The sequence below is a fragment of the Ursus maritimus genome, unplaced genomic scaffold (genome assembly GCF_017311325.1).
Source record: "Ursus maritimus isolate PB19 unplaced genomic scaffold, ASM1731132v1 scaffold_15, whole genome shotgun sequence".
In the NCBI taxonomy this organism is placed as follows: domain Eukaryota; kingdom Metazoa; phylum Chordata; class Mammalia; order Carnivora; family Ursidae; genus Ursus; species Ursus maritimus.
Genome location: NW_024423897.1, coordinates 14,564,927 through 14,592,225, shown reverse-complemented (window position 1 = coordinate 14,592,225; position 27,299 = coordinate 14,564,927). Strand labels below are relative to the sequence as shown.

Here is a 27,299-nt window from a genome sequence, read left to right as displayed (position 1 = left end):
TTCACTCAAGGGAAAAACTTCCGTGCCTTCCCTGTCTTGGGCCAGGGCAGCTGTATGACTGTGTCGGGAAGGTAACTGATAGAATTTAGATTATAATCTATGTAGATTAAAGGGGGTCATTTGTATAGAAGCAGCCTCCTCTTACTATCACCAGCTCACTTGGCCTCCTTTTGTTAGAAGGTTGCTTCCATAAATGTGTCTCACAGGGAAATCAGGAAAGGGCTAATCGTAGAAGTGTGGTGACCTAGCCACTGGGTTTGGCCAGCTCTTTCTTCCTCTGGCACAGTACTCCTGAGGTGTATTCTTTCATTCCAGGTTCATTACCTTCTTGGTATCAGAGCAAAGGAGTTGTTGGCCATGAAATTTCATTGTGGTGTTCATCACTAGAGAAGGGTGCGCTTGAAGATACACAGTGCGCTCTATTCAAAGCACTGAGGGAAGAATCAGAATCATTACTTGAGAGAAGAGAAATGAGTTGTCAGGTGTAAAAGCAGGAAAACAGCTTACTTTTTACCACAGTGCATGTTTGCAGTGACATACGCAGCCTGCCCAGGAAGGTACTGGTACATTCCGTACACGATTTCAGGGCATGAATCCAAACTCAGATTTCCTTACACAAATACAGCACCAGAAAGATCCTAAGTTGTAGCCCTGCGTCTCATCAGTCAGCCCCTCTCCTGTTAGGTGTGCCTATAAACATAGCGACACATGTATGTAACATGATCGGGAGTGTATTTTTCCTGACAACGGAGTGTTTCTGGTCAAACACATCAGACATGCTGGGCTTTTAAAGCAGCAACCATGCATCCATAAGGGCAGGACTTCTTAAAATTAAAACAAACCTACAAGCAGGGGCTCCTGGGTGGCGCAGTCGTTAAGCGTCTGCGTTCGGCTCAGGGCGTGATCCCAGCGTTCTGGGATCGAGCCCCACACCGGGCCTCTCTGCTGGGAGCCTGCTTCTTCCTCTCCCACTTCCCTGCTCTGTTCCCTCTCTTGCTGGCTGTCTGTCACATAAATAATAAATAAAATCTTAAAAAAAAAAAACAAACCTACGAGCAGATGTTTGCTCAATTACATCCAGCTCTGAAGGGTAGCATATCTGTTTCCATCGGAAAAGAACAGTCATGTTTGTGGATAGAATCCTCTGTTCCTTGATCGTAGAGGGTTCCATAAAAACCTCCCAATGATTAAATAAAAACACGCTGTTCTCCTAAGGAAGCAGTGTTACTTAAAACAGCTCCCTAAAGAACTGGTGGTTGAATCTTAATAGTTAAAAAATAATAACCTTTAAAACCTAACTCCTAAAAAGTAAACAGAAGTTTTTAAATAACTAAATTTTAAAAAATCAAGACTTTATTGGATAAATGTTACACAACATTCTTTAACATTTAAGTCTTAGCATACTTTAGATGAGAAACAACTTTTGTCATTCAAGTCTACAAAATGAAATAGGCTTGTGAAGATTCGAAATACAGACAAAGGTAGCATGAAGCAAAGCTTAAATATTAAGCAACTAAAGCAATGAAAAGTGAAATAGCAACATGGTATGTCTAGATTGTAAATACCACCAAATTTCATTTATTAAAAAATGAAAACGTGGTTTATAACAAAACACCTTTGAGAATTTTGTCATGAGGAGAAATATTCGGATACTTAAAAGAATTGGGAGAGATCAGGTTTTGCCTTTGTATTATTTCTTGGTCATTTCCATCACTCTGCGCAAAGAATTCTAAAGCTTCATTATTGTAAAGTCCGCCATGGCATGGAGTTATCTGGTTCCTGAAGTGAGCCTGAAGGTACTGCTGGTGTTCAATCTCAGAAAGAACAAGATGGACCCCAGCCTAAGCCCTAGGGCCGTGAAGACGAGGGGGCCATGGAGGTACACATAATCTTTAGAGCTCCCTGCTGCTCCAGTTCCTGAGCTGACTTTTTCAGATTTGATCAAATGTGTATGACTTCCTGAAGATTTCCAAAGACTTTAGAATGTGCTCCAAACTTTTCATTACTTGCCTTGTAATTAGAATTTGTATTAAGCTCACTAGAAGACTGTCTTCCTTTTCTTCTTGAGTTGTAAAACAAGTCCTAGTCAGGTACATCAAATGTTCTCCAGCTCTCACTCAGAACCTTTTCTTAATCCTGAACGTGGGGTTATTAAGAAATCCCAAACCCATACAGTAAGATTATGGAAAGTTTGAACACCTGAGGCAAATGCTCAGTTATCTGTTATGTTGCTTCAAATGAATTTTGTGTTTAATTTTTTGGCATTTTTTCCCCTTTTTTGTATTAAGTAATCAATATGGATTATCTTTCTGGTTTAAAAAATAAATCCGTATTGCCACTAAAAAACTTCAGTTTTATTATTAAAAGTACGGCACCATCAAATATAAAATGCCTTAAAAATGTAGTACTAATAGGTCCATCTGGTTTTCTCATGAAAGTTTTCTCCATTCATTAAAAAGTTAAGGTTTTTCATAATATGTATTTTCCAAAGACAAGAAAGACATAATGGTCTCCATTAATAAGAATTCATGTTCCATGCATGAGAGCTCTTTATGGGTCTGTTCCTACTGCTTGTTCCCAGGGTCAAGTCCCACCTGACACCTGGGAGAATATCCTGCACTTAGAAGGAGGGGCTCTCCGTGAGAGAGGTCCACACCAAAATTCAGGGAAAAAGCCTTTCCACCTCAGGAGAATTAAGAACTAGCTCTTAGAGTATACATTTTCACTCTAAGGTCAACACTAGCCTATCCACTTTGAGTCAGAATTTAAAAGGTAAGAATGCAGTTATGAAAATGTGCACAAAATGTTAAATACTGGTGGCAAATAAATACATCTTAATATGTTCTAACAAGCAAACGTATATTCAAGATAATACAGCCCTGTTTTATTGAAGAAAGAAAAGATCCAAATTCTCTTTTCGGGGTGGGGTGGGGCACTTTACCATCCTTTTTAGAGGATGTTAGAGAACCTTTTCTCTTGTTTCCACTGGAAGCCTGAAGGAGACCTTGGCCTCGCCTGGGCAGCTGTGACTCTTGCTGTGTCACAGGAGAGCCATCTTAGAAATGCCTTTGCTCATATCTGAACTGATGAACAAAACCTTGGAGAAAGCACAAAGTTTTAGTTTAAAAAATAATTCAGCATCTCTGTCATCATCCCATGCCTTTTAGGCCTGTCCAAACTGTACTGAAAAGAACTTCACATTCAGAAAAAGTTACGGTCAGTGATTCTTCATACATAAAATTCAAGTGAGTTCTTTGCGTGTTTCGTATCACTTTTTTCCTCCTCTCATGCATAACTTATTGCAATAGTTTATTTTTTATAAAACACTCCCCTAATACCTTTTCTTCAGTTTAATATAGCACACTTTGCAAGTGCCCTGTCGGTTGTAACCACTGCCTTAACATTTACTTCTTAGTGCAGCTTTAAAAATCTGAGTCTCCAATGTCATTCAGTCCTGATGCTCTGGTGTGGTGTCACTGTGGGACGGGTCCATGAAACCAGCAGCCTGCTAATGTCTTTGTGCTGAAATACAGTAAAGAAAAGGAAGAAAATGTAGTTAAGCACAAGTAAACAGGAGAAAAATGATGTCCTCGTTGTTTAAAGTCAGCCCTACGTAGAGTATGGGATCACACTTGTCTCTTTTTAATCAGCTAAACTTAAAACCGATATTTGAAAAAACAATTTACTTCCACTCTAAACCAGCAGAAGCGTTCGTGTGATTTCCGAAGTACGTCTGGCCAACTTCCCACACAAAACTGTTGTCACCTTCACAGAGTCGGTCTGCACTTGAGCAGATTTTTAAAAACACTTGATGAAGATCTGCCTGATGGGGGGGCGGGGGGTGGAGGGCGTTTAGCTTCGTTCTCTATGCTGCCACTTCACCGGTATCACGTTAGCCTTCGGAAGTCGGCACCACTGCCCTGGACGGCTCTGAAGCGCCCGCGGCCTTCCTAGCACGGGCAGCCTACGGACTGAGGCAGATTCCTAGACGACACCAAGCTCAGTGCGGGTCAGCTGCAGACCGTACTGTCTGCGCATGTGCACACGCAAACAAGGGGGGTGGGGGGACAGCACATCAGAAGGCATCCAGAGCGCCATGCTGCTACTCGAAGACAACTTCTGTACACTAAACTGACCAGTGTCCCATATTACACCAGCACACCGGATCATGAGCAGAGGCTCTCTTTACCATACCTCCAAGAAGAAGCAAGACTGAGCAAAACATTGAGAGAGGTCGAGGCTTATAAAAATTACTTCCAAATAGCATGACCAGAATTTCTGCCCAACATTATCGACTTCCTTTCAATACCAAGTGGTAAGAACCCCACTGCAATCCTTTATCATCCTTCGTTAATGCCTCTCAGACCCGGCAGACTACCAGTGAGAGCTTAAATTCCAAAGGAAGTGATCGTGGAGAGAATAATGATTTTTTTATTTGTCAAATGTATTTTTAAACCAAAGATCTGTGGTGTGTTTAGCAGAATAATAACTGACAGAACAAACACAGAATGCAAAAAGGGAAAAGAAAAACCACCCCCATCCTTCCCAATATTCAGCTTCCGAACATTTCAAAGTAGGAGCCTTTGCCATTCTTGCTGGAACTCTTGATCTTCTGTTAGCTTCCTGGGTTGCCTCCCTGACTTACTGGATCGAGGCCTATGAAACACAGTAACAGGACATTCTATCATGTTTTTCTCTAGCAATGAACAGTGGCTTCTAGCCATAAATACCACACACGTCAGAATAGAAGATGAACAGTCTTTGCTTCTAAAGAAATAGAATGATTAAAACCTTTAAATTTGACATTGAGCTAAGAAATGTTTATTTTTTAAAACTAGTAATACTCTTTAAACCCACACACAACTTTGGAAGTAAACTGAAAGAGGAAATAAAAAGGTAAATATCCACTCCCATGCACAATTCCATTTCCTTCTATTTATGACTCAGTATTTGCCTTCAACCTTAGTGAGGCCCATTCAAGTAGACAAGAAAGCCCAGGGTTGAAGCAGGTCTTAGTACTCATTCCTGAGAGGTGCAGAGAACAAACACCATTCCCTCAAGAAATCGCCATAAGGGTAGCTACCATCCCTACAGTACAGCTCAGTCCAGGATCTCCCAGCCTCAATCTCTGATCCCAACTGTGCCATTCTGACCCAGCTTGCAAATGACAGCTCCTGTGCAATGCCACAGACTAATCGTGGCTCTTCACTAGCCACAAACACCACAAGGTTAAATAGCCTTAATTCAAGGAAGCAAAAAGAGATCGTAAGTTCAAAAGCAGCACAACAGAAATCCTTAAACCTTTCCAGCTGTGTAAGAGCCCAAAATAAGCCTTTAAGGTGCTATCCAAAGAGGTCTCAATAAATGTACTTAAAGAAAAAGATCACGGCCCCTCTGAGGTTTTGACTTTCCTTATGTAAATGACAATGGTTCTGAGGTTAATTCACTAATGTGTGTGTGTGTCTGTGTGTGCTGATATATGGAAATATACTCATATATACACATTAAGAATGACTAAGAAGTGGATATAAAAGTGACAAAGACTGAGACAGTGAAAAGATAAATCCACTATTTGACTTCCCACAGAGACTCAGTCGCTATCTGACATAATTCTACAATCTGATACCCAACTTTTAACACCCTAGGACAAACTCTCATTTCACAGAAGCTCACAGGAGGCTAGCGCTACTTTTTTAGCACAATTGAAAGTTATTTTCACTCATTAAAACTGTCACCTACGTGAGGTACACCCAGCTACCAAGGTCAATGAAAACTACAGAAAAAGAACTAATGAATTCTTTCAGGTCTAGCCTAATCTACTTCAGAATGATTAAGTGATGACATGATGCCCTCTTCACTTTGTGGCAGGGCTTAACACAGACAGACCTGCCCGTCTCACTGTTAACTTCAATGCTCCCAGTCTGAATCCACAGTGGTCTGTCAGACACTGTAAGGGAGCAGCAGGACTCGTCACTGTCTGATGTAATAGCTGCCATTTGTGGAGACCTATGGTAGAAAAAACCAAGTTAACAAAAGTAGAGCAGTCATTTGAGTTCTTTTAAATCCATTTTACAAAAAAATTTTAAAATAAGACCAAAATTCAGTTGAATTTTCATAATGAATGTATTCTAGATAACTCGCTGACTTCACAGGAAGTGAAGTTTGGGTACGGAAAGAACAGACTTGAGGTGTGGACACACCAGCGTTGGCCAGGAGAGGGCACTCTCCGGCACAAGTCAGTTCAGCAGCAACACGCCTCGGGGCGCCCACACTAAGATGCTAACTCCCACGTGAGGTTCCAGCTAAAAAATTTCTTGTAGCCTACCACTAAGCTAGGGTTGGAGTAGTCCTGGTCCTCTCAGTATACAGCGAGGGCTGAAGTTGTCATCCTTGTCCATGCTACTTCATCAGGGAGCTCAAAGACCCTATTTTGCAGAATGACAAAAACTGGTACCTGAGTCCCTCTCTTCTTTGCACACTACTCAGGACCTGACCTTCCTGTGTGAGTTAGTACCTGCTTGAAATAAGTCTGACAAGATAGCTTTCTCACTTGGGCTTTCAGAACAGAGACTTCAAATACAAAGAATAATTTCAAATGAAGGACTGCTGTTTTAAGCCTTATTTTTAACATACTTGCTTGTATTCTTATTCCTCTATTTTAACAATTCATCACATCAAACTCTGGGATCATCGATTTAGAGGATTTTCAGTCCTTATAACAAAATAATTATTTTTAGAATACTATGGTACATCAGAAACAGTAACGTATAGTCAAAACTTTTTAGAAAGGCTTTTCTGACATTGAGGAGGAGAAATCTCATACCCATTATCTATAAAAATAATTACTTCTGAATTTTAACTCAAAGGAGAACAATTTTCTTAACTGAGATTTAATAAGGTTATTTATTCACCCTTTTGTTCATGGGAAAACACACATACTATGTAAGTATATCTTATGTACTTAAATGTACTATTAACTGTGATCCAACAGCCATCACAGAAGAAAAAAGTAACCCGAGTACACGGACCAAGTTAACTTTGAACCTCTCCCTCAGTAAGTAAAACTTGTTAAGTTCCAACAATCATTCTAAATCTCTTCTTGGGGGGCGCCTGGGGGGCTCAGTCAGTTAAGTGTCTGCCTTCAGCTCAGGTCATGATCCCAGGGTCCTGGGATCGAGCCCCCACATCAGGCTCCCTGCTGAGCAGGGAGTCTGCTTCTCCCTCCCTCACCCCACTTGTGCCTGCTCGCTCGCTCTTGCTCTCAAATGAATAAAAATCTTTATAAATAAATATCATAAAAAAGAAAGGAGGTTATGCTTTTAAGAGAAAAGTTCAGCATTAAAAACTAAAGAGTTAAGTTTTCCCTTATTACACTGTAGTATCATGCAACATGAACAAACAGGGAAAAGCACAGTGCCTCATTTCTCATTCTGGTTTTCTAGCCTTGGTGCTATTTTTCTAATAAGGTTTTAATAGTTTTTCCCAGCCTACCCCAAGATGTCCCTCCCAGCCAGATTCCTTGATTAAAGCTAAACTGCAGGTGTTGACAGGTTGTCAACAGCACCAAAAATGAGCAAAGGGTAAAGAGGACTACCTTCTAGAAAATATGGCCATGACAAAGACCAAGGCCTTAGAATGTGTATTTCCCTCCTAAAAAGTGGAAACAATCTACTCAATTATACCAGTAGCAATAAAAAATAAAAAGGAATGTTCAAATTAATACCCATTTTTTTCACCACTAGGCAAAAAAATATTACATAACACCAGCGTCCCAAGGGAATGCAGCATTTCTGCAAATCAGCTCATTTATGCAACTTAAATGCTGACAGGCATAGCTTTGTGGTCTAATACCTTTGTACAGCTCTCCTAAGAGGACCGCTACTCCACCAAACCCCACCAGCACAATTATTTCTCACGCCTCTTTCAAAGGATCTGGGATGTGCCAGGCTTCTGGGATGGCAACTGGTCGTTAGTACGTAACTGTCTGAACCAGAGTTACTCTTCCTCATTCATTCACAGGCAGACATCATTTCTCCTTTGTCAGGCCCTGTGCTTGGCATAAGGGAGAGTAGAAACAGGAGAGGAATAGACTGGAGTTTATGAATACATAAATGAATGAGGCAAGAGTTGAAATAGAAGGTGAATGCAGTTCTCCCTTCACTATAATCCCCATGACCTCCAACCCAGTGCCCTCCACAAATGCCTGCTGGATATAGTTCATGCCTTCTTCTAGATATTTATGGACAACCATACTATGATTATTGTAATCTCAGATAAGAATACATTTTAACACTTTTCATTCATAATGAGTATATGCTGCACAAAGATAATTTCAAAAGCTACCAGGATGAAATTCCTATGTCATACACAGAAAGTGGTGGTTGTGGCAACGGTAGCAAGTTATTTCTCTACGTCTTATGCTAGGCACTGTACTGCTTTAAATATTTAAGTTCTCACAATTACCTTATGAGGTACTATTACTCTCCCTTTATCAGAGGACGACATTGAGGTAACCCGAGATCACACAGTTAGCTTGTAAGAGGCAGATCCAAGTCTTCCTTTGAATCTAGGACGAAATCTGGCTCAAGACCCTGTACTTTCAACCATGTGCCTGAAAAGTGAGAAAGAATTCTTTGCTTAGGGTGCCTAGCTGGCTCAGTTGGTGAAGTGTGTAACTCTTGATCTCAGGGTTGTGAGTTTGAGCCCCATGCTGGGTATGGAGACTACTTAAAAATAAAATCTTTAAAAAACATGATTCTTTGCTCAACAAAAGTCTGGTATGGAGCACTACTGGTCACTTGCAACTTATATACCCGTAAGTATCCATTTCTATTATTTTACACTCAACAGGAGAACCGTGACATTCCTCCAAAAACATTCTCCCCAGGCAAGCAAAAAAACTGTTTTACTGGGTTAAAATTATATCCCTTCTAGGCTTTTTCGATAACTTTTTAAAGATTTTATTTATTTGACAAGCAGAGAGTACAAACAGGGGGAGCGACAGAGGGAGAGCGAGAAGCAGACTCCCTGCTGAGCAGGGAGACCAAGGCAGGGCTTGATCCCAGGACCCCGAGATCATGACCTGAGCTAAAGGCAGACACTTAACTGACTGAGCCACCCAGGAGCCCCCTTTTTCAATAACTTTTAAGTGAATCTTTGTGCTGGAAAGAACTAATGAGGGACACTGAGAGTTACAAAGTTATCTTACAAATTTCTTTTTAAAATGCCTTTGCTAAAACTTCATGTACCTTATAATTACAAGTTTTTAGTTTAAATGAAAAGGGGAAAAGCGTGACAGTAACAGCTTTAGCATATGTGGTTTTCCTTCTAGATAGAGGCACTAGGATAGAAAAACTTACATGCTTTAAATCATAATTTCTGGTTAAGACTTAGATTTCTAAGTCAATAAAAAGAAGCTACCTGTCATATTCTTACGATACAAGGAAGATTCCATATTTAAATTATGGCTATGTTTTCAACTTACTTTTAATGAGGTCTTATAAAACTATCAGGAATTTGAAGAAAATTGTAATTCACATTTAAACCAAGTTTTAAGGGACACCTGTGTGGCTCAGTCGGTTAAGCGTCTCCCTTCAGCTCAGGTCACGATCCCAAAGTCCCGGGATGGAGCCCCGCATCAAGGCTCCGTGCTCAGTGGGGAGTCTGCTCCTCCCTCTGCCTGCAGCTCCCCCTGCTTGTGCTTGCAAACGTGTGCTCCGACAAAAAAATAAATGAATCTTAAAAAATAAATAAATAAACCAAGTTTTAAGACCAGGTTTTTTAACATCTTTTTCAACATCAAAGTTTTAAAAAATTGTTGCACAAATAAAAGTGTCCAATAGGAAAAGGCCCATAAGTTAGACAACATATATCACAAGCCATCTAATTTATTCAGTGGAAAAATCGGAATTTGACTCAGAAATTCGACATTTTGATAAATCCTTTAAGTTTTTGAGTCTACGTTTCTTTTCCTTTACACCTTCCCACAACCAATCTTAATTTGTGCCAGAGTAACAGGAATCTGTAAGAAAAATTCAAGTTCAGCAATTACTTTTTTCCCAGAGATTAGATGCATTAAAATTTGACTCAATCCACCCCAAGATGGATTTAAAGACATGATATAAAAATGATTTAAGGTGCGCACCTATGTGGCACAGTCGGTTAAGGTTCTGACTTGGTTTCAGCTCAGGTTGTGATCTCAGGGTCATGAAATCAAGCCCCAAGTTGGGCTCTGCACTCAGCATGGAGTCTGCTTGAGATTCTCTCTCCTCTCTCTCTGCCCTTCCCACTTGTGCTCTAAGTTTTTATTTGGGTTTTTTTTTTATTAATTTAGGGACGCCTGGGTGGCTCGGTTGGCTGGCCATCTGCCTTGGGCTCAGGTCACGGTTTCAGGGTCCTGGGCTCGAGCCCCAAATTCGGCTCTCTGCCCGGGGCGGGGGTGGGGGTGGGGGTGGTGTTGGCTTCTCCCTCTCACTGTGTGTGCTCTCAAATGAATAAAATCTTTAAAATAAAATTAATTTAGTATTTCCTACCACAGTGTGGTACACAAGATAACCTTAGAATTTTAATAGTATGTATGTCAAAGACTATTTGTTTTCCGCTAACTATACTGACATAAAAAGTAAAAGAGTAACAATACACAAATTTGAAAATATGGCAAAAAGTATGATAGTGTGTAAATAATTTAAGTTTTGGGGGCGCCTGGGTGGCACAGCGGTTAAGCGTCTGCCTTCGGCTCAGGGCGTGATCCCGGTGTTACAGGATCGAGCCCCACATCAGGCTCCTCCGCTATGAGCCTGCTTCTTCCTCTCCCACTCCCCCTGCTTGTGTTCCCTCTCTTGCTGGCTGTCTCTATCCTGTCGAATAAATAAAATCTTTAAAAAAAATAATAAAAATAATTTAAGTTTTGGAAGCTAATTAATTCCATTACTAAAGTAATTTAAGTAGTTTTCATACTCATAAAGTTGTCTAAAACAACGGTTTTTGTCACTGGGAGTGGCTGGTTTTAACTTAAAACCCACTTGTAAGAGACTTTAATAGGCAAATACAATCACACTAACTCACCTAAAAATTTTACCAAGAGGCAGTTAACAGTTCTAAAAATGGGGCGCCATTAGCACTACACAGGACTGCAAGTTGATTACGAAGGAATCCTGGAAGCCAGGAGGTCCAGGTGCATGTTCCCATCACAATGCTTGATCAAGAAAAACACTCCTGTGACTTCATTTCCAAATACCTTGTAGAACAGTATCAGCCCAAATTTAAAAGATTTCTCTCAAAATCCAAATTACAGATGGAAGGATGGTGACAGGCACACAACATGTGAATGTACTTAGTGACACAGAACTGTACACTTTGTAAAAAACGGTTAAATTTTATGTTAGAGGCACTTAACACTTTTTAAAATACAAAAAAAAAAAATAGTGTTCTATTAATATGACAGGAAGAAACTAATTTCCACCTAAAGTCACAAGGAAAGGGGAAAAAAAATCCAAGTCTATAAATATTAAGTCTCTTGAGTGAAGATTAAACAAAAAGAGTTGAGCTGTTTCTCTTCTGATCTTAGTGTCGACCACCCATGGTAGATACACCAAGACATCCTGGAAAACTAAAAATACAGAGAGCATCTATATCACTAGGATTTTAAACTTTCTATTCCTTTATTCAAAATAGCTCAATGGAGCATATTAACTGCTAAAGCTTTCATTTTTTTAATTCTATGCACTCTGTTAAATGAAGGCATACTCTAAGTATACGCAAACAGTAGATACAGAACACGAAGAGCCTATTAACTCAGTCAGAACCAGGTAAAAGTAACTCATTCAGCTTAGCGGTTTTATTTTCTCCTGGCAACCGGTATGGTACCAGCCTCTTCTTTTCTGAACTGCCTGTATCCAGCTCATTTCAATTAGAGATGGGTCTTAGCAGCCACCATACTAATACAATCTCAAGGCAAATGCTAAATTTGCCCCAACTGAGAAATAGGGTCTCCATTCTCTCTGGCAAATTCCCTATTAGAGGCCTTCACTCTGCCCAAATCAAAATATCCGTCAACTTTTCTAAACCTTTGTTAGTCCCTTCTCTGCTAGGAGTACTAAACAAAAATGAACCAATATAGCACAAACCATAGAAAAATTCACAATGTAAAAGGGAAAAATCTAATTTTGGATCCAAATTAGATTTCTTAAGGTACAGGAATATCTCGTTTTATTGTGCTTCACTTTACTACACTTCGCAGATACTGCCTTTTTTCTTTTTTTACACAAATTAAAGGTTCAAGACTTCAGTGGAGGAAGTAACTGCAGACGTGGTGGAAATAGCAAGAGAACTAGAAGTGGAGCCCAAAGATGGGACGGAATTGCCGTAATCTCACAATAACGCTTTAACACAAGAAGAGCTGCTTCTTAATGGATCAGCAAAGAAAGTATTTCTTGAGATGGAATCTACTCCCGATGAAGAAGCTGTGAAGATTGTTGAAACGACAACCAAAGATTTAGAACATTCCATCAACTTAGGTGATAAAAAGCAAGGGCAGAGTTTGAGAGGACTGACACCAGTTCTGAAAGAAGGTCCTCTGTGGGTAAATGCCATCCAACAACATTGCATGCCAAAGAAATAAATTGTTCACGAAAGGCAGAGTCAATCGATGCAGCAAACTTCACCACTGTCTTATTTTAAGACACTGCCACAGCCACCCCAACCTTCAGCAACCACCACCCTGATCCACCAGCAGCCGTCAACATCAAGACAAGACTCTCCATACCAGGAAAAGATTACGACCCACTGAAAGCTCAGATGGTTAGCATTTTTTAGCAGTAAAATACTTTTTTAATTAAGGTATATACATTGTTTTTTTAGACACAATGCTACTGCACAGAGACTGCAATATAAGTAACTTTTATAGGCACTGGGAAACCAAAAAATTCATGACTCACTTTACTGGGATATTCACTTTATTGTGGTGGTCTGGAACCAAACCCACAGTATCTCTGAGGTACGCCTATATTTCCAATTCCCAATTCAGTTATTCTATGTAAAGGAATCCTATATGTACGTAAAGGAATGCAAATATGTATCGTTCCTTCAACATAACCAATATTAAGTACAACCTGGTCAAAATAGCAGTGCAAGTCAGTATTTTGTAAATTACAAACTCGGACCCACTAATGAAGATGTACATTTGATTTTAGTTAACACTTTCATATTGCCTAAGTCTGTCTTCACATCTATATTGTCTATTTTACTTAGTACTAATTTAAAGTCACTATTTATAGATTTTCCTATCAAAACCCCATAGGATACATCAAGTCATGCAGATGGGCTCCAGACTAATGAATTGTACTTTCCCCATCTCACTAATCTCTTTCACGTCTGGTTCTACATCTATAATTGAGTTGAAAAGATATCCCTTTCAAATCAACAGTCAGCATTCTGTTCAATAGATCCTGGGAAACTAGAGAAAAATACTCTGATGCTTTAAATTTCTGAGCCATTCTAGAAATAAAGACATCTTTGGCTGTTACAGCTTTCACTTGGTTTCTCCCCTTGCTAATCCTTTGTTTTAACTTTTTTTTTTTTTTTTTAAGATCACTGGTTATTTGACCTAAGCCTGCTTTTCTCTCTGCAAGGGGGAAAACACACATTTGGTTATCTCCATACAAAGAGTAAATGCCTCCTTTGACCACTTTAAAGCAAAATAGCTAGAACTATCCAATTCAACTCTATCTCCTCCATAAATTTAGCTGCTTAAGAAATTTCTATTTGGCATAGTGTAGAGAAGTTGAACCGTGTTGTACACCTGAAACTAATCTAACATCGTGCGTCAACTATACTCAAAATTTTAAATTTCCATTTGAGTAAAATAACATGCGGCTACAGGATTAGTGTTTAGAATATACGTGTTTTAAGACTAAGAAATTCTTTACAATTTTTCCTTACTGAAACACCAGATGAAATACACCAGTTTAAAATGGAGGGATTATTTGGCATGATAATAGGAGATCATGCACATTTGTGATTTTGCTTCAACCCTTCCCTCAGTGGTATGGACTACATAAAACTGAATGTTATTTTTGTACGTAACAATCATGACTTTATTCCTGCCCCCCCCGCCCCCACCCAGGGCTTCTGAAACAATCAAATTTGGTTTATGCCACCAGAGCACATTTGCCAAAGCACTTGACTTATTAGCAATGTCCACTGTCAAACACACTATGTTAACTCACTTGGATTACATGAAGCCTTGGAATTGCATTAAGTGACTTTTTGCTCTGCCTTGCTTAAATCTTTCTGAACCTTAGATTTCAAACTTTCAAAAATAATCTGAACAAATTCATTAATCTGAAAGAATACTCAAAAATCTTTTAAGGTACTTCTTTAAAACCCCTCAACCACACCGTGAACATCTTTCAACCTGTTATAATCAAAGAATTTTTAAAAAATAGTATAGTTGTTTCTGTTTGCAGGAAAGAATATGTTGTACTTAAGTGAAACACTGTTATTTTCAATTGTGTGTTTATTATAATCAAAAAGCATTGACTGAGTTCCCCAAAAGAAATTCTACTTGCTTTTGCAGTTATCAGTATATAAATCATAAAAGTCCGTAACTTTAAGGAAGCTGTCAGATTATGGATTTTAATCTCCATTAATCTTTTTATCAATTCCATAGGTAACTAAGACATTTCAAACTGGATTACTTGGAAGTACACAGAAAGTTGCTCTTTAAAATTTTCAAGTTTCTAAAAGTGTCAAATTGATATTCTATCAAATTCAAAAGATAAAGTTAGACACAAAAAAATGTGAAAGCAACTTGAAAAATCTTGGGATAAATTTGCCTGAATGGGCAATCAGATGTTATTTTTCACTAACAATAAAAAGCTAAAAATGAAAAGTAAGTCAAATCTGAGGGACAGATGGACCATGTAGAAAAACAGTGATCTAAGTTACTAGCCCCAAAAGCAAGGATACCTGAGGCAGACCAGGCAGAAGACAGACTGGTTGTTACTACCCAAATATAAAACAAAGAGCCATGTGATGAAATATTAAGGCTAAAAATGAGGAAAATTAAACCTACACATTTATGAGAAATTGGCGGGAGGAAGGCTTCAAATCTAGAAGCATATCAGACCTCTACACTGTAAAACCTCATTTTCAGAATATATGGATTAATCACTTACTTCATTTTATCTATGGTCAGGTAATATATTCTCTGATAGGACAAATAGGAAAATAAAGGTTTGATTTTTTTCATCTCCTCTATAAACTATTACAAAGAATAACTTTCTACCATCTTGAAATTTTTCAAAGCTTTTTGAGAAACACACACAAATAATTTGGATTTAGTCGATTTTATTTACAGTTTTTTTTTGTTTTTTTTTTTACATTTCAGAGCATTACACAATTACATTTTCTCATTTTCTGACCTGCAAACAGATACCTTAAATGGAAATATTTTTTTAAAAATTATCAAATTAGGTACATCCAAAATGCAACAATTACACACATGACAATTAATTCACAAAGTGTAATTTACCAGGACGTATCCTAAGAATTTAGGAACAGCCAGTCAGGAGAAATCTGACCAAATTTAGCAATCAACTATTTACATATCCAAAGACAAACCTACCTAAACTCCCAAACCAGAAATTTGAAAGTTTTTGTTAAATCCCCACTGAACGAAAGAGTGATGATTCAAACCTTGTCAGCCTTAAAAGTCTTAACCCCAAATACTGGGCTATTTCCCCAGCCTGCAACTGAATAGCAAGCATTTCAATTTGTCAAACACCTAAGTATCAAACTCCTGTGCCATTGTGCACATAGAAAGGCTACGTATTCATTAATTAAAAAACAAGTAGTCATTAAATATCCACACTATTCCCCATCCCCACCCCCAACCCAGCTCACCAGCCCTTACTGCAATCCCAAATACGCAACCTGTGTCACACAGTGACAGGCTATATGTTATATATATGTATGTATGCATATACACACATATACGTACATGTGCATATATAAATATACACACATACACACAGTACTAGGTACAAATGGCAATTAACAGTCCCTGCAAAAATTCATTTTCAGTTGAGGCTATGGCTCCTATGCCTTGGGATGGTTTGATTTCAAAACTGAAAAATACTGCTAAAATCTCACTTCCTTAAGACAAAATTTGACTGCTTGTTCAGTTTAAGCTTCTCAGTCTAAAAATGGCTATAAGATAAATATAAAAAAGCAGCCACCGAGTACAATTCCTCTCTCCGATTTGGCCAAGCTATTTCGTAGAAGTTATTCCTAACTAGACTAGAAAATCTGTGGCGCCTTCCAATGGTTCTTGCCTACCTTACTGTCCATGTTCACGTTTCAAACTGTGTCAACAGAGCCCGCACTTCAGGGGTCAGCTGCTTGGCAGCCTTAGCCGCCTCTGCGATAGCCTTGCGGTACAGGCCCTTTCTCTTCTTATTAAAGCGTGACTGGAAGTTTTCTAAAAAGGGGGAGAGTTGCGAAAGAGCAAGAAAAGAGGTTGTTGGAGACCCAAACCATGAAATACGGGCCTCCTGTCGGACTAAAAGGCCGTTATCTTTGCGGCTCACAGTTATAGTAAGAATACGGGCTGGCCACCAAGGGAAGCCATAGATCTTGGCCCAAACAATGTCCCCTACACATATGGTCCTGCCATCTGGTGTGACGCATTTAGAGACGTTTTTGGAAAAGACTTTCATTTTCAAGGAATTACTGAGCTTTTTCTCTTCCTTTGAAGAGGAGGAAGTGGAGGAGGTGGAAGGTGCATGCATACTGCCTGGAGGAAAATCAAAGCTTTCAGAAGAACTACACTCAGAGTTGGAGGATTTCAAATCATCTGTGCTATCAATGCTACACACTGAAGCACTGGAAGAGTCAGATTTCTTTTGATTTAGGGTCATGTAAACAGAGATATTGCTTTTGCTGCCCTTTTTGCCCAGTGTCTGTGGTTCATCCTGCTCACCAGGCACAAGCACTTCATTTGTGTCCTGAACCTCACTGCTGGCCTCTTCCGGGCCTTTTGAGGGACTCTGATTTTCTGAAGGGGCCTCACCTGCTGAGCGGGTAGAGGTGCAGCGAGACTGGGGCTTGGGTGCCATCTTGCCACTCCGCATTTTCTCAAGTCCTGTCTTCAAAGAAGAGTCATTTTCTTCATTCCTGTACCTTTGTGGTTTTAAACGAACCCGGGGTGGAAGGGAACCTGAGCTAGGACTCTGATAGCGACGTGTGAAATGGACTTTTGAATGTGCATTTTTGGATGTAGAGGTTTCACTTTGCTTCTTTTGCGCCTTCTCTTTGGCCATTTTCAGCACTTCCCGAGCCTTTGCATGATCCATGTTCTTACTCTGGAGCACTTTTTTAGTACTTAACTGAGCTTTTGATGTATTTGCCTGAGCAGAAACTTTGACTACTCTGCCTCTGCTGTGAGCAATACTGGAAACCTTCACCACAGCATTTCTTCTCTGGCTTTCGTTTTGGTTTTTCCCATCCACTTTATGGTCACTTTTCAGTTTTTTGTTCACAGTAGTTACACTTTCGTTTTTCCGTTTTTTATCTTCATATTTAGAAGAGTCACTTGCACTACTACCTTTTCTAATTTCCTTTTTCTCCGCAACAACACTGTTTTTACATTTGTCACACAGGACTTGCCTGGGTCGCAGTTTAATAGCATTCATTATTGAAGTAGGTTCTTCCCTGTACATTTTTCGTTTGGGTCGCTTAATTTTCCGAGGCGGTGGCTGAGGTATTGACTGGTTATAGGTGTCCCTGATAAACAAAGGGGGAGGGTAAGGTGCTCCTTCATGGAAGAGAGGCGGTGGTTTGGAAGTCCACAGGCTTTCGGCCAAGCCCGGCTTGGGAGGCGAGATGGGAGAAGGGTCATCGGGAACAGCACCATTCACTTCACGCTTCACTTCTGTCCCTTCTTGGAATGTATTACATTGGAGCTGCATGGCTTCAGGTTTCTCCTTATATTCCCTTTTGGGAAACACTGTCACAGGGATCCCATGGGGCCCAAACCTTGGAAAGAAATCAAAGAAAAAAGAAGCCATTAACTCAATGTCTATGATTCAGTTTCTTATACTGAAACAACACCTAGTGTTAGTTCGTATGACCTTTCCTGAACTCTATTTCATATTAAAGAATAAAAACAAAAACCTACTGACCACCTCCCTGCCAAAATCCCAAAGCCCTTCATTTTTTATTGTTCCTACATTTTAGGTATAAACAGATTACACATTTAGGTATAAACTCAAATGACTGGTCTAACCAGCGCCAAAATAGCGGACATTATTTAAAACAGACCTTTTAGTCTTAGATCAGAAAGGCATTCTATAAGCTTAACATTGTATGTCATTTGATGTTACATTCGCTGGACTATGGACAACTCCAGTACATGCAACTATGAATATGCAACATACGTTATCTCCCTCTGGTTGTAAGAGCTTGCAAAAGCCTCACAAAACAAATTCAGGTTAACTACCCAAAAACACTGAGTAAAATCCCATGTCAACTTCACTTAATCACTGAAGATTCAAAGACCAGCTGCTCCTCTACTCTTGCACCCGAACTCTTTAAGCCCTTCATCTACCTTCTGCCCCCCAAAAGCACAAAAATATGAGAAATTCAGATGCCCAAATTACCGCACAAGCAGACAGGTACAGAGCTGTGGCTAACTTTTTAAAAAACGCATCACACATTAAGAAATATTTTCACATTGTAATCTAATAACATTTATGTATGTATACATGCATGCATATATACATATATAAACACACACTTATGCCAAAGTTTCACTAGATGTTTAACCTTGTATTATGTGATACATAGTGGTATTTTTCCCCCTAATCTCGTCTATTTCATTTGTTTAAATGCTAGTCAGACACATTACAAGGATTTTAAAACTGGTCCAGACCTAGTTTGCAAAGCACTGGTATAGAACACAAATCTACAATTCTCAGTTTATAATAAAACAAGGCAAGGATCGGCTTCACAGTCAGAACTCCTGAAGATGCAAATGCCTTGCATGTCTGTTTCTCTTGAGAATGAGTCTCATTTCTCGTTCTCTAACATGTCCTTATGTCCCCCAAAAGGTTCAGAGTATCTTTGTTGGGAAGAAATCTTGACATTAAGTTCTTAGGGCTATAAACACACTGAACCTCAGACAGGGATGTAACAAGTGCCACCACTACCACTTCTGTTTATGATCCCCTAAATTATTTTCTCCTTCAAGTCTTCTGTTTGGCGACCACAAACCACAAAGGAAGGGGAAAGCTTTTACCTAGGGTGGGACAGACTTGAATCTGGGCTAGTCCACAAAGGATACCCTCCTCTCTACATCAGAGTTTGCAAAGTGGCTTTCCAGCCTAGCATAGCATTGGTACTTAAATGTTTGCTTCCTATTTACTTGCCAAGGCAATCTGAACAGTCTTTTCTGATATGAACGAGAGAGGTGATTTTTGGATTTTCACATACAGCTCCATAAAAAAAACAATGTAACTTATCTGAGGTGAGACCACTACTGATACAAGCAGTCAAATTTCTAGCTCTTAAGAAGCGATCATTTTGCCCCACTGCACCTTCACATGGTGTTTTCACAGCTGAATAAAAAACACTCATTCTCGTATTAGGCGTAACTATAATCATCCTAAGGTCTGAGGTGAAGTTTCACACCTGTCCTTATGAACTTTGTATCCACGGTGTTACTGAACGTCTCTAGATGCAGTTTTTATATGTGTAAAATGGGCTAACGCTATTTCCTACCTTACAGGATTCAGGTAAGGACTAACAGGAAAATGCCAGCCATTTTCTTGACTAAAATTTACTGCATTTAATTAATTTGGTTTTTTTTGTAATTTTATTTTTTTTTACGATTTTATTTATTTGACACAAAGAGAGCTTGCACAAGTAGTCAGAGAGGCAGGAAAAGGCAGAGGGAGAAGCAGGCTTCCTGCTGAGTGGAGGGTGGGGGGCCTCCCTCCATCCCAGGAGGCTGGATCATGACGACCTGAGCCGAAGGCAGACACTCAACCAACTGCGCCACCCACACACCCCATGTGATCTTATTTTCAACTAAATTACTAGACTTTAGGATCATTTCTATATCTTAATTTATAATGTCAAAGTGAGGATGATCTAGCCAATGACTTTAGAACTTTATACCAAATAAGCTGTGGAATCTATTATGTTTTCCCTCAGGGAGTTTAATAAAAACATTAATTTCATTTCTGGGGTTTTTCCTTTGCCTTTCCCTCTAAAGCATATAAAATACAAACATTAAAGGTTCTTAAGTAACACAGGAAGGCACTTCATTGTGTAATAATGAAGCACGAAAAGGGGAGGGGGGAGCAGCCACGCTGGTAATTGTGGGTGGTAGATGTTCGGCAAAAGTAGAAAAATATTTTTAAGTAATAATAAAACTTTCTCAAAGGCCCAGAAAGATTAAATCACCTTAAGAAGAAAAGGGATATCAATGTACTACTTCGTCTCAGTGATCATGTTGCCTCCCTAACATGGACAACACTTAGTATTATGACAGTGTTTTGGTTTTTTTTTTAAAGATTTTATTTATTTATTTGACAGAGAGAGAGATAGCCAGCAAGAGAGGGAGCACAAGCAGGGGGAGTGGGAGAGGAAGAGGCAGGCTTCCAGCAGAGGAGCCTGATGTGGGGCTCGATCCCATAACGCCAGGATCACGCCCTGAGCTGAAGGCAGACACTTAACGACTAAGCCACCCAGGCACCCCTATGACGGTGTTTTTAAACTAATGGTGGAAACGTTGGTTGTGAAATCAATTTCCAGGATCACAACCATGATTTAAGTATTAAAAATCAGAGTCTAAATATATGTAACTGCAATGAAACTTTCATGTATGTATGTATATACACACCCACATGTAAAATACATTTGTAACTATGCTCAAAATTTTGAAAACCATCAATTTACGAAACTGTAACCTTAATAAGAATATAAAGTAGCAACGAAACTACACCCTCTTCAGCACATGGCTGATTCAGTCACTAGAGCATGTGACTCAATCTCAGAGTGGTGAATTCAAGCCCCAGGTTGGGCACGGAGCCTACTTACAAGTGTGTTCTCTAGAAATCTGCAACACTCTGTGGTCTTTGAACATGAAGATTCCTAAGCCCTGCCCCAAGACTGAATCGTAAGACCCTCTCCTAGGGAAGAACACAGGACTTACATTTTTAGCAAGCACTTTTGCTTTAGAAGGTATTTATGTTTCAAGTGAACGTTCACCAAAGGGTGACCTCAGCAGAGGAGGATTTCAATCATTCCAGAGGTAGAAGGCTAACTAGTATCCCTTGCTTGAGCTTCTTCTAGAACTTTTCACAAATTCTTTAAGACTTGAGCAATAAGATGCAGAAGCATCTGTCCTCTTCCCCCCTTCTTCATGCAACAAGAAGGTATTCATTAACCTTATCAATGACTCATCCTAACCCTTACCTATTTTCAGTATTCTTTAACCACTACCCAAAAATTCTAAAGGAAAAATATTCAGGTATTATGGCTTAATTAAATATAATTTCTGGGGAACCTGTGTGGCTCAGTCAGTGGAGCATGTGACCCGATCTGGGGCTTGTGACATTGTGAGTTTGAGACCCACGCTGGGTGTAGAGTTTACTTAAAAATAAAAAAATCTTTGGGGGAAGTGGGTGGCTCAGTCAGTTAAGCATCAGACTCTACGGTTTCAGCTCAGGTCGTCATCTCATGGTTGTAGGACTGAGCCTGTGTTGGGCTTCCCACTCAATGGGGAGTTTGTTTGAGATTCTCTCTCCCTCTTCCTCTGCCCCTACTCCCCCAATCCGCACGCTTGTGGGCTCTCTCTCAAAAATTAAAAAATAAAAAATAAAAAATCAATGAATTAAAAAAAAAAAAAACTTAAAAAAATAAAAATAAATAGCTCCTGAGGAAAACCAGGTGAAGTGTACCAGAGACCATTCTGAACAATCTTTGCAGATTCCTGTGAATCTATAAAATGAAGTTTTAAAACTACCTACCTAAATAATTGAGGAATAACGATAGCCAAAATTTTGAGGAGGGAGAATACTGGGGCTTAACAGTTATTTTGTGTCAAGGCAAGAGAAGAGAAAAAGGATCCTCACCTAATGTAAAGGTTAAACAAATGTAATATGAAGTATTTATATAAGCTACAATTCAAAATGTGATTTACAATTATAGTAAGGATAAGAGAATTTTCTAGTATTTCAGTTCAGACTTCAGAGACCTGAATTTTACTGATGATTCTAGATCTGACTAAATGAAGCTTTTATTCACCCACTGACAAAATTATGGTATTTGCTTAAGATTTCTCGCATTACCAATCAATCCTATACTAAAATAGGTATCACTTCTTGGAGTGAAACTATCATCAAAATTCCCTTTCCACAGGAATACTTCAAACAAAACAAAAAATGTTTACCAACAACTCTTAACCTATTACACTGAAAGTGTTTTTTCAAATGCTGATGTATTTAAATGAATGAATGAATGAATGCTGATATACTGTTTATCAGCATTAACCTCACAGCAACCTCAATCACCTTATCTCTGACCTAGGATGATATCCTTTTCCTTCCTGTTTACAATAGTTTAACAGTGCACAACTGATTCTCATTTTCTTCTTTCAAATTCTGGTTGCCAAGCTCCAACTCTAAGAGGAAATTCTTCTAAAAGTACTGTACAATAAAAACAAAAAAGCAAAAAACTAAGGTATTATATTTTAGGCAAGAAAACAGAGGTCCTGAATAATTTGACACTCAAAAAATTCAGGAGGGTTAGTTGAGACACACCCCAATGTTCTGGCTGGACCAGACTTCCCTCTAATAAACAGAAAACAAAAACCTTTCCTTCCCAAAATTATGTTCTCTTAAAGAATCTACAGTAAGAAAAATTTATATGCAATTAACCACATGAAAAAAATAATCCAGATTCATTTCAATTCAAGCAGTTGTATTTAAGACATTATTTCTTCCTTAAATTAGCAACAGGTTAAATCATAAAGGAGGGAAAACTACAAAGCAACCTTATTTTGGTTCACATTTCGTCTCTGGAGATCGGTTATTATGTCAAAATTTAATCTCAGAACAAATGAAATTAATTCAATTAGGCTGTACACAGAAGAAAATTTTAGAAAAATAAGTGTGTATCTAGGCCTCCCAAAATTAAAAATTCAAGCCAGTTCACACAATTCTGGGTATACAGCCAAAATAATCAAAAACAGGGTCTCCCATAGATATCTGCATACCCATGCTTATAGCAATATCATACACAATAGCCAAAAAGTGGAAACCCAAGCACCCATCTATCTACAAATGGATAAAATGTGGTAGGTACATACAATGGAATACTACTCGGCCTTAAAATGGAAATCCTGTCACATGTTACAAGATGGATGAACCTTGAGACCATTATGCTAAGTTGCAATAAGCCAGAAACAGAGACTGTGTGATTCCACTTATGTAAGATATCTAAAGTAGTCAGAGTAGAATTGGTAGTTGTCAGGGACTAGTGAGTTGTTTAATGGGTCTAGAATTTTAGTTTTACAAGATTAAAAAGTTCTGGAGATCTGTTTCACAACAATGCGAATGTACCTAACACTACTTACTGAACTATACACTTAAAAATGGTTAAGGTAGGGGGGTGCCTTGGGGCACCTGGGTGGGTCAGTTGGTTAAGCATCTGCCTCTGCTTGGGTCACCATCGATTGTTGCTCCGGGATCAAGCCCCTTGTCGGGCTCTGCACTCTGCGGGGAGCCTGCTTCTTCCTCTGCTCCTCCCCACTCATGCTCTCTCAAATAAATAAAATCTTAAAACAAACAAACAAAAAGATGAGGGGCACCTAGGTGGCGCAGGCGGTTCAGCAGCCAATTCTTGATTTCAGCTCAGGTCACGATCTCAGTGTCGCGAGAAGGAGCCCCACGGTCAAGCTCCAAGCTCAGCATGGAGTCTGCTTAGGTTTCTCTCCCTCTGCCCCATCCCCCTACAGGCTCTCACTCTCTAAAATCAATCTTTTAAAAAATGGTTAAGATGGAGGCTCCTGGGTAGTTCAGTCAGTTAAGCACCAACTGTTGATTGTGGCTCAAGGCTTTAGGCTCAGCAGGGAGTCGGCTGAGACTCTCTCCCTCCCTCTGCCCCTCCCCGCTGCTCTCTCTGTAAAATAAATATATCTTTTTAAAAAATGGTTAAGATGGCACATATTATGTGTTTTTTACCAACATTTTTTTTTTTTAAGATTTTATTTATTTATGTGACAGAGAGACAGCCAGCGAGAGAGGGAACACAGCAGGCGAGTGAGAGAGGAAGAAGCAGGCTCCCAGCAGAGGAGCCCGATGTGGGACTCGATCCCGCAACGCCGGGATCACGCCCTGAGCCGAAGGCAGACGCTTTAACGACTGCGCTACCCAGGCGCCACCCAATTTTTTTTTTTTAATCTTAACTGTAGATCTACCTAACATAGAGGGGAAAGTTTGATGAGAAGCAGCTTATGTTCATGATAGTAAAGCAATGACTAGTACAAGGGAAATTGAGGAGTAACAGGACAACACCCTGACCTAAGGGAGAATCTACGTGAACATCAGCAATGAGGGCAGACGTGGAACCCTGAGATCACCGCATCGCCTATGTAACCTGAACCTCTTTGAGCAACTATCAGAGAAATCTAAATTGAGGAACAGTACCTAGTACACATATTCTATGGCAACTGAATGCAATACATGATCATTTACTGGAGGAGGGAAAAAGCTTTAAAAGGACATTATTGGAAAAATTGACAAAACAATGAAATATGGGCTGCAAATTAGATAAAAGTACTGTTTCTTGGATTTGAAAACTATCCTGATCTTAAGAAATAAATGCACAAATATTAAGGGGTAAAGGAGAATGATATATGCAAGCTACTCTCAAAATAGTTTAAGAAAAAAAGTACCTTTAAAGAACAATAAAGCGAACATGGCAAAATGCTAACAATTAGTGAATCTAGATAAAGCTTAAGAGTTCTCTGCTGTATGAAATCTCAAAATAAAGAGGTTTTCAGTATTAGTTTTAAAAAGTATAATCCTAAATTTAATTCACCTCAGCTCCACCAAAACATTTAAGTAAAGAAAGTTTATAAAAAAGAAAACTTGGGGGCACCTGGCTGGCTCAGTCAGTAGAGCATGGGCCTCAATCTCAGGGTTATGTGTTCAAGCCCAAGAAATTAAAAAATAATTCTACTTAAGCAGAAATGCCAGCAAACACATCTCAAGTACCACTAAGCACAAAATCTATATTCAGATACAACTATGTTAATTATTCAGAGGGTATAAAACTAAGTCCCAGCCCTAGAACCCAACTTCAGTAGGCAAGACCAGAATGTAATACTCACTGCCAAGAGACTACGACTTGAGAGGGACAGCAATCACTGTGGATTAGTGATAAGGCAATGAGCTTTGCAAGAAAAGGCCTAGAAGAACACAGGTAGACTTACTGAAAAGCGAAACAGGGAGTGGTAAAGAGTGGTTCCACATTTTTGAATGCTAGTAATCAATTTCGTGGCTTAAAAAAGTGGTTTAAAAAAGTGAAACACTGGGGCGCCTGGGTGGCTCAGTCCTTAAGCGTCTGCCTTCGGCTCAGGGCGTGATCCCGGAATCCTGGCATCCAGCCCCACATCGAGCTCCTCCGCTGGGAGCCTGCTTCTTCCTCTCCCACTCCCCCTGCTTGTGTTCCCTCTCTCGCTGGCTGTCTCTCTCTGTCAAATAAATAAATAAAATCTTTAAAAAAAAAAAAAGTGAAACACTGAGCAGGTGTGGTAAAAACCAGCAGATGACCAGATGCAGCATTAAGGAATCACCAGTCAGCAACCCGAGTCCCCCTTCCAGGAGACAGGTAAGAATTCAGAGGCTTAAACAAGCAATAAAATAAAGATCACCCATCTGGCAGAAAGGGAAGGCAAGCTGGAGTGTATGAGGGAGGGCCCTGCTAATGAGCGTTTATGAAGAGTGTGGTGAATGGAAAACACTACTCTCTTAAGACGAGACCAACGAAGGCCTCTGATTATACAGTGATGGGATTGTAGGTGTCTCAAGCACTTTGTTAAAAACAAGCTCAGCTAGGCTAGTCTGGTCCTATCATTTTTAATAAGTGCAAAGAAAAGCACAAAGTTATCTTCCTTTTGCTAATTTGAAACATGTCATTCTCAAAGGTAAGCCCTTTTCAATGTTTTAAAAGCATATAGGAGGCAGAGACACTCGAAGGACTAAATTTCTCGGAGACTTTTTCTTCATGACAAAGCCCATAATTTCCTAACAAGCCATCTGCCCCAAAGGGTCAGTGGGTAGAAAAGATTAAGAAACATTCTATACCATACAATATGCAAGAATTTCCAAGTTATCTCATTCCCTAATAAAATATAAATTTCATCTTTATTAAAATGTAAAGTTATACTTCACAGATAACACCTGAAGCTTCTACCAAATCATTTCAAGGTACTTTAAAGATACAGATTATACTGCAATACAACAGGATGTCGGTTGAGGGGCTGGTCAAGCAAACCCATCATGTTAATTAACTCTGCCACTTAGGAGCTACTTCTTTAAAGTCGTAATAGTTAATACATACAGCACTTACTGTGTGCCAGGAACTATTTTAGTACATACTTATTCACATTCATTCATTTAATTACCACAACCCTTTTAGTAAAGTATTTGTACTATCCCCATTTTAGAGAGAGGGTAAGTGACCTTCCCAACACCACACAGCCAGTAAGCAGCAGAGCCAGGATATGAATCCAAGCAGTCAACCCAGAAGCCAGGTTCTTTGCTGCTGCCGCTGCTACAGCCTCCCTTCATTTCCTCAAGTTACTTAACCCCTCTCCTCCACCACCACTTCCCCACTAAGGGAGCACAGGATCTGACACTGCCACACGCTCTCTTCTCCTGTGGAGACAGACAGGCTTCAGAACTTGAATTTTTCTGGTTTCTGAGATAATAAGCGGCCTATCATCAAGCACATTAATGCTTCAACAATGAAATGAAAAAACATTCACACTAAATGGGCAATATAGATACTACAGTCTCCATAAATTCAGTCAGGTTAGGTTTTCCCACCAATAAAGTAGTAAAACGTTCAGTTTTCAGAGCTTTTTGGACACTGGAATCGCAGTTAAGTAACGTCCGAGAATCGTCATCTAGATTAATTAAGAATATGCATAAACAGGGGCACCTGGGTGGCTCAGTCTATTGAGCACCAAGACTTGGGTTCAGTTTAGGTCATGCACTCAGGGTCTG

General features: G+C 39.5%; 1 protein-coding gene across 10 annotated transcripts in view; it reads right to left on the bottom strand.

Annotated features, from left to right (window-relative positions):
• Positions 1 to 1,331: 1,331 nt before the first annotated feature.
• Positions 1,332 to 27,299, bottom strand: part of PWWP2A (PWWP domain containing 2A) — a 36,208-nt gene continuing 10,240 nt past the window's right edge. For 3 of the 10 annotated variants that reach the window (XM_040630338.1, XM_040630342.1, XM_008692430.1), the window contains 2 exons: positions 16,339 to 18,036; positions 1,332 to 3,522 (listed from right to left, as the gene is read on the bottom strand). In XM_040630338.1, coding sequence (XP_040486272.1) covers positions 16,353 to 18,036 — 1,684 coding nt within the window. In that variant the 3' untranslated portion in view covers positions 1,332 to 3,522; positions 16,339 to 16,352. Of the gene's footprint in view, positions 4,657 to 5,886; positions 6,007 to 16,338; positions 18,037 to 27,299 lie in introns of those variants that run through there. The other 7 variants (XR_005834838.1, XR_005834837.1, XM_040630341.1 and 4 more) reach the window with 7 other exon arrangements.